The 8,169-nt window shown below is 48.8% G+C and overlaps 1 protein-coding gene and 1 long non-coding RNA gene across 2 annotated transcripts; both read right to left on the bottom strand.

Moving 5' to 3' along the window:
- Positions 1-1,192: 1,192 nt before the first annotated feature.
- On the bottom strand, positions 1,193-3,422 carry LOC109767787 (uncharacterized). Its single transcript, XR_005773437.3, has 2 exons — positions 3,275-3,422; positions 1,193-3,164 (listed from the first exon to the last, which is right to left on the bottom strand). It is a non-coding gene; the product is annotated as an uncharacterized lncRNA (long non-coding RNA).
- A 1,693-nt stretch (positions 3,423-5,115) lies between these two features.
- Positions 5,116-6,985, bottom strand: LOC109767788 (protein ENHANCED PSEUDOMONAS SUSCEPTIBILITY 1). Its single transcript, XM_020326509.4, has one exon. It carries the CDS (start codon positions 6,869-6,871, stop codon positions 5,390-5,392), a length of 1,482 nt encoding a protein of 493 aa, XP_020182098.1. The 5' UTR covers positions 6,872-6,985; the 3' UTR covers positions 5,116-5,389.
- Between the last annotated feature and the right edge of the window lie 1,184 nt (positions 6,986-8,169).

The following is an 8,169-nucleotide window of genomic DNA, read 5'->3' as shown; positions in this document are numbered from 1 at the left end:
TTCATGTTGTGATTACCATGAGCTGTCCACTAAGTAAGCAAGTGTAATTTGTACACGTTTAGGCGTGTGTCCGTTTTGCCCAGTAAGCACAACAGGTTTGCACAGTCGTTGCGTTTAAAAATCCATTGCCGCTAAGCTCGAACTTATAGTTTTATCCCTTTTACACGCTAGGGCTATGATACATGTGCCGAACTAATTAATCATACCACGTCGCCATGGTCATGTATAATGACTGTTTTGTATTAGCCACTCCGTTTTTACAAAGACTCCCCGCTCATGTGCAACAGCTTTCCTGTCACGTCCGTGAATTTACTAGGCGTCTTCAAAAGTTTTCGGGAGCTGTGCTGCTATCAGTTGTCGCTTCGTTCTATCATAGCATGTGTTCATCGATCATGTACAGTCGACACGAAGGAGACCAGCCGGTGTGGTGCGCACGCAAAAAATTGACGAGCAACGAACACTGGCCCCTGTTAAGATCGTCCAAACGTGCATCAATTAGTTTACTGCATAGTTTATTTTGAAGACTGTTAATGTTTCCGAGCGAGCTCTCATAAACCCATCCAATATTTTTGATCGTTGCTCAGAGTGACGTTGGCGAAGAACATATAACAGTGACCCAGTCAAGCAAAATCACGGCATGGGGTGTAGTTGGGCATGGAGCTCGGCACTGCTATAGTCATTTAATGCATGTACCCGTCGGCGCGCACATCTGTCCTAGACAGAGTAGGCTAGGCGTGCTCCAACCCTGCCATCCCGTGCATAGTGCAATGGAGCTCCCTAGGCAGTCTATGAAATTTCGTTGTCATCTCATCGCCCGTGAAGCCGTGATCGCACTCCCCTGGTTTTGAAAATGGAGTTGGTTGCCACTGGCGTAGCTCAAGAAGTGGACAAGAGTCAAAGTGCATGATTGGAGGTTAGCACACGTAAAATTACCGAACGAGATATGCAGCAGCCGGTCTTTCTCATTGCGTCCTCTCATGTCTGCAGCTTGGTGGCTTTGCCAATGACAAACTCGAAGCCCAATAGACAAGTAAAATCGAGGCCCATGTAGGCACCAGCAACATCATCTTATAATTTTAATTTTCAGCTTCCTGCCTAACAAGCCAAGCACTGGAATTACAGACGCTCTACTGCCTTCGACAGCAAAAACAACACAGTTTTTGACAAAACTAAGAACAGGCCACCCCATCAGTAGTAAAACTAAAATTTTAGTTGACCAAGCAACAGAACTGCAATCACACAGCAAAACTGTTCAGATGAAGTTAACAGACATCAGGAGAATTACTGTTGGTAGCACAAATTAAAATTCAGACATCCCAAATAGAGAAATTACCACCACACAACCACATGGAGACTTGATGGCATCAAACATCACAGCCAGTTTCAATCTAGAGGAAGTTAGGCTCAAACGGTCAGCTCTTTTTAGTACCGCATGCATTGCTGCAATGTCCAACCACCCCACAGTTTATGCACTTCGGCATAAGTGCAAACAGACAATACAAGCGTTGTTTTCCTGTCAGGGTTCATCTCCCTCTCATCTGGCGCTTTCCCGATTCTATCCCTGGAAACCGTTTCTCGGCAGAACATATTAGAAACAAAAATTTGTCAATGCGGTCTGGGAATTGAATAAAGGGCATGCCATGCCAAGTAATCTTTGCATGGAACAACCATTTTGAATATCGTTCTGGTAGATAATAGGGTAATCTAAAAAACATGCCAATTTACTGAAAACAACAACCTATGCACAATCAGTTTGCCTCAACATTCCTCGAGCGAACCGTCCGGTAAGTAACAAAACTAAGACACACAACAAAATGGTGATAGTGACTCTGATTTGTTCAGATTCTTATACAATTATGTAAATGCGAACGCTAATACCAAATCAAATTCATTTTTGCCAAAAAAATCAGTTGTGCTCTCAGGCGATCCACCTACAAATCAAAAAAGCCCCCCACCCCACTTTGCACCTAAAAAAAATCTGGAAACTAACACCATATGTGGTGAAATCGAACCACCACCCATAACTATTGAAAATCGAACTGTCACCCAATTAGCTTTCAGATCACTATATATGCAAACAACCACAACTTGAACTACCAACCATAAGTGTAAAGAACATAGAAGATGTGATGTTCCACACGGTTTTACAATTAACCTTCGTGTCCAACCACTCATAGCTTCAGAGAACATAGAAAATGCTTATGGTTAATGCCAAACCAAGAAGTCCATTCACTGTCATATGAAACTAAACGAACATACCATCGTTCCAACAACCAACAAACAAAACACAACCAGTGGATGCCTGAAAATCCCCTAAACCAGGCAATGTGAGCAAAAAGAATGGACCAACCTACATTTTTGCTAAGTTTGTTGTCGAAATACATCCACCAAGAGAAAACTTCTACTAACAAGTATTATGCCACTTCCAATGCAATACTGAGCCAGAAACTGAATCTGAAAACATCGCAAACTAGATACTGAATCCAATACCAATCCATCCCTTTTTCACTGCAGCCAGAAACTGAATCGAATAATCAACAATTTCCCCAACTCCAGTGTTCAACGGCTCATGCATCTGGCCCCTCCATGGTACGACAAATGTTTTATACTCCTTTTAACTTCGCGCCTATCCAGTTTGTGCCTAACTACACCAACTAACACTAGCAAAACCAATCAAACAGGCTACACCTGCACCAAAATGAACTATTTATTCTAGTGGACAACAACCCTAATAGCACACATGCTATCTGTGGCATAGAGCAAAAATCCGAATAATCACACTGTCATTTGTATCCCCGAAATCCAAATAATCCAACGAATCTGTACCACCGAAAATGGACAGAAACTAAACTGCATGCTAGACGAAATACTCGTGTCCAGCCACAAAACTTCCCTTGGGATGAACTGCTGCGCTAGCAAGCCAAAATCAACTAACTGATACAGTTACGATGCAAACCCTGCTGAACAGATGTAAAATCACAAAAATCACAAAGGATTTCTCACTAACCTTCGTGTCCAGCCACTCGTAGCTTCAGAGCACACCTCGTATCTGGCTGCATCTCCATCTTGCTGTGCTTTACCGCCCTTGTCGATCTCGACCTCGGTCGCACTCATGGAATCCTGTGACTCCACTGGGTGGAGAGAACCATTCCAACCGGCCGGCGCTGTGAGGATCAAATCTAGCCATTTTAGTACGAAGTTTTCAAATCCATCCCGCTGATCCTACAAGCAAGAGATGGAAGAAGGAAAAGAGCGGGGTAAAATACACATATACCCGTCGAGCTCGAGGCCGTCGGTGGACATCTCGCCGGTCCAGAGTCGCCGCCCTGGTGCGCGTATGTGGAAGAACAGAGCGGCCGCCGCGGTGAGCGTCTGTGGAAGAGAAGGGGATGGCGAGCCAGTCCCCCCGTGGCTCTATGTGCTCCGCAAAGGTAACGGGGCCCATTCTATCTGTGCTGTTTCGAACCACCTAACATGTCCCAAATTGCCGGTGCAGGCCACGTAGTGCTTCCAAGGCCCGGGAACAGCTGCGTGGCTGGGCCGAACACAATACGCCTATGTGCATATTGCATATAGGAGTACCACGGACCGTATTTCCCCCACTAGGCCTGCCAAGCTGCTGCAAACGAAGTGACTGCTTTCGAATCCCAAAGCCCATATAGACGCACTAGATTTCGGCCTGCTTGTAGCCCGGCCACCAAAAGCCCTCACTCATACATCGGGCCTCTATTACAATGCACAACAACATGAGCGAACCAAAGCGCATATGATCTATACTTCATATATAAGTTTCGTTCACTCAGGTATATTGCCAAAATTCTTTCAAGTTTTTTTTTTGAAATTATTCTTCCAAGTATTGAAAAAATACATATGCCATTACAATCATATGCTTTTTGGAGTCCTTGAAATGGAATATACCACAATGGTCAATGCTATAAGTAACAACTATTATGCTTTATGTATGATGAAAAGACTCTATGATTGTATGACTTGATTGCTAGAGCAGTGTTTTTGAAAGTGAGGTTAGTTCATAATTTTACAGAAGGAATTGTGTGTATAAAGCTAAGCACATTGACTACATTTTACAACTCCATCCATTTCAAAATGTACAATGTATGTTGATTTCTTAATACAAATGTTTAGCCAATAATTATGTTGTCCATGTGATAGAAAACCGCAATCGTTAGTATGTGCCATTGAATAAAACATAACGATATCGTTATATTATCATGTAAACCATGCACTCCCTCCGAACGGGCGCATAGAGCGTGCGGGTGTCCTAGGTTGTCAGTTTTGACTAACAAAATATATGTTATATGCTACCGAAACTATGTGTCTGAAAATTGTATTCTAATATGAATCCAATGATACACTTTTGATGGTATATAACACATGTAGGTTAGTCAAACTGAGGACACAGAGGCCACACCGATCCTATAAACCGGATCAGAATGAGTATTAACTATTATCAAAGCAGGATTGCTAAATCTCAGTTGATAGAGATTTAACGAAGTCTCAGTCAATGCTATATTCATGAGATCTTACGTGAAGATTTGTGTAATTTTTTCTTTTAACCTTTTGATCTTTTCTTTTTATATGTTCTGTCACTTGACTGAGGCTTCGTTAAGTCTCAATCGACTAAGATCTAGCCGCACCCTTGTCAAAGTACTCGGCCATTAGTCTTATCTTATACTCCCTCCGTCCGAAAATACTTGTCGGAGAAATGAATGTATCTAGACGCATTTTAGTTCTAGATACATCCATTTTTACCCATTTCTTCGACAAGTATTTCCGGACGGAGGGAGTACTTCCTTCGTCCGAAATGACTTGACGTTCAAACAGATGTATCTACGTATGGTTTATGTTTTGAGACGACTGAAGTACATTACTGGACTGCGCACGGAGTGAGGAGGAATTATTTGTTAAGCCGCCGCATACTGGGAATTCAGTGAGTCTCAAGGATCTACTTCATGTCTTAATCAGTCTAGCTAGTGTGCGATTAGGAGGCGCGCTGGTGCGCAGTAGTATGTCTGTACTGTGTGTGTGTCTTCCAAGAAAGAAAGCCGCACATATGCCATCGGTACATCGATCGACAAGGAGAACTCATGGACACTGTGCAATCAAACACTTTCACAACCTTATTTCCAAGTTACCAGTTTCACAATCCATCCATCTCCTTCAGCAAGCGTCGCCGCCTAAACTAGTCATTCCAAGCACTACGAGTACCAGGCCCACCGCCCGCGCGCACCACCTCGTCCCGAAATGGCTTCTTCCCGCACACCAAGCAGGCAGCTTGACGACATGTCATGGCGGCCCTACTCGCGCACGCGCGCGCGCACGCACGGACGGTCCCGAGCCCGCACTGACCGGTAGGGGGGTACATCGATGATCACAACAGGTGCGCCGGGCACGACACGTACTGCATGAACTCGTCGTCGCGGAGCAGCGCCGCCATCGTGTCGGGGGCGAGGCACACCTCGATGTCCACGCTGCCGTCCCCGGAGCGGCCCGGGAACGCCGACATCTTGCCGTCGAACTTGTTGGCGCGCCCGCTGCGCACCGCCAGGGGGCGGCCCCACCCGAAGTCGTTGCCCTCGTACATCGGGAACCGGTTGGAGCTGCCCATCGTCACCACCGCGCCGTCCGGGTTGCCCAGCGGGAAGCACCGGGGCGCCGCCTGCCACGCCGCGGCCGCGCCGCGTATCGCCTCGTCGCCGTACGCCGCCAGGCTCGCGTGCAGCTTCGATGCCGCCCACCGCAGGTCGTTGGACGCCAGCTCCGCCACCGTCGCGGTCGTCGGCGCGCTCTGGATGGCGTTGCCGAAGTAGGCCGGGGAGATCGCCGGGCGCAGCCGGTGACGGCAGTTCACCGCCAGGCGCAGCGTCGTCGTGGCGTCGGCGTCGAGCTGCTTCCGCGCGCGCGTCGTCGAGATCCATATCTGCGCGCACAGCGACTGGAACGACGAGATCTCGCCGCGCGCCTCCTGGTTCTTGTTGGGGTCATGCGCCATCTTGCCGTAAACCTCGGCGTCTTGACCGGCGCTGGACCGACGGTTGGCCATCGCCTTCAGCTCGCGAATTGCGTCCCTGCTGAAGTGGAAGATTCTCTCGCGAAGAGGCGCGTCCGCGTCAAAGGTCACGGCGGGGCCCACGCCGCCGGCAAAGCGGAGGACGGCCGTTGACTCGCCAAAGAAGTTGCGGCGGAAGTCCGGCAGCCTGGGCGACGCGCCGCGGCAGAGGGCGGCCCAGGTGTTGTAAAAGTGCCAGAAGGAGGTGCCGTCCACGACGGCGTGGTTGGCGACGACGCCGATGAAGACGGCGCCATCGCCGAGCACGGTGAGCTGGAAGGACGTGAGAGGGCGGCGGTGGCCCTCGTAGCTCACGGTGCGGTCCATGGGGAACAGGTCCTTGGTGAGCCTGGCGGGGACGTCGGCGTTGGGCACGAGGAAGTCGTTGAGCGACAGGGCTGGCGCCACGGCGTGATGGAACTCGACGCCGGCGTCGTTGCAGCGGATGACGATGCGGTCGTCGGGGAGGGTGACGAAGCGGCCGGCGAGGGCCGGGAAGACGGCGAGCGCGCGGGAGAGCGACGAGACGAGGAGCGAGACGAGGGAGGCCATGGGGACGTCGGGGGCGGGGAAGAAGAGGCCCTTCTGGATGTAGTGGCAGGAGAGCATGGGCAGGTCGGAGACGGAGAGCGTGAGGTCCCCGATCGCCGACGGCGGGCCGTCCGGGCGCACGGCCTGCCTCGACAGCACGGCGATGCCCGAGCCCGACACCGGCGCGTCCAGGCAGATGGGCTGGGCGGGCATAATGGCGGGGGCGGTGGGGACGGTGTCCATCATGGTCATGGCGGAGAGCATCTGAGCCATGGGTGTTCGACCGATTGCTACCACCGCTGCTGCTGCTAATGGCGCGTTGGGCAGTAGCTAGAGGCCAAGGAGGTGGTTTGGGGAGTGCTGCCTTGTGCTGGACAGTGAGCAGGCTGGGGCGGTTTATATAGGACACGAAGGGGGTGCTGGATGCATGCACCTGAGCATCAGTACCTTCTCTACCAGTAATACTACTGTTTTGGATATTCTCTGGGCAGGTTTGGTGGTTGTCTGATGCATACACAAATCAGATAAAGGAACAACCACATCTGTGTGTTATGCTTGTGCCTGTGAAGAGCTCAGCCCCCAAAAGAAAAGGTTCCATTTCTTAAAATAAGGATGCTGATTACTGATTAGGATGGTGATTAGGAGCATCAGCGTTAGCCAATTTGTTGTCTGCACATAAAATATTCGAACTCTTTGGAGGTGTTCCTAGTTACTGATAATAACTACTCTCTCCCTTCGTCCGGAAATACTTGTCGGGGAAATGGGTGCATCTAGACGCATTTTAGTTCCAAATACATCATTTTTTATCCATTTCTTCGATAAGTATTGCAGACGGAGGGAGTAGAGTAGAAAATTGGCACGTGATTTGTTTGATAAGTATTTCTGGACAAAGGGAGTAGCATATTGACACGTGATTTGACTGTTCATATTAATGCGACTTTATAAATAAATGTTTGCCAAATAAAAACTTTCTCATGATTTATCTTACCAAATAAATTCTAGGATTTTATTTGGTAAGCATTTATTAGCTTACCAAAGAAAACAAAATTTTATTTGGTAAAGCAAATAAAAGATGGGCCGGTTAAAGCGACTTAAAAAAAATCATTGGACAAAAACCAAAGACAGATGAAAAAATAAATACTGGGAGGGGGGAGGGGTGGGCGGTGTATGAACGTAGAATCCCAAACCCCCTTTTAGTAAATGATCAAAACATATCCACTGGTCACACCGAGCGATCGCAGCCCAACCCGGTTCTATGGCGACTGGTCAACATATAATCCCGTCTTCCTCTCTCTCCGACAAACCACCACCCATGCTTCTTCACCCATGAGGCCACGATCCAGCTATGGTGGAGCTCTCTCTTTTCCCTGCCTGGTGCTGCAGGATGACATAAAATGGATTACGAGGGGGGCTCATCCTCTTCTTCCGTTCCTCTCCTACCACTGGTCGGCAGAGGTTGCCACGCCACTGCCACGAGGAAGACGGCCGGTGTTACAAGTTGGCCACTGTGAACGCAAAGATGTTGCGGACAACCCCACCGCAAACGATGACGGTGATGCAACAATGACAAA

This window comes from Aegilops tauschii, chromosome 3 (assembly GCF_002575655.3).
Source record: "Aegilops tauschii subsp. strangulata cultivar AL8/78 chromosome 3, Aet v6.0, whole genome shotgun sequence".
NCBI classification, from domain to species: Eukaryota; Viridiplantae; Streptophyta; class Magnoliopsida; order Poales; family Poaceae; genus Aegilops; species Aegilops tauschii.
The sequence above is the reverse complement of the archived record's forward strand: the minus strand, read 5'-3'. Positions and strand labels throughout refer to the sequence as shown.

Coding starts and splice junctions, on each gene's coding strand:
- LOC109767788 (XM_020326509.4), bottom strand. CDS start 6,871: ATGGCTCAGATGCTCTCCGCCATGACCATGATGGACACCGTCCCCACC.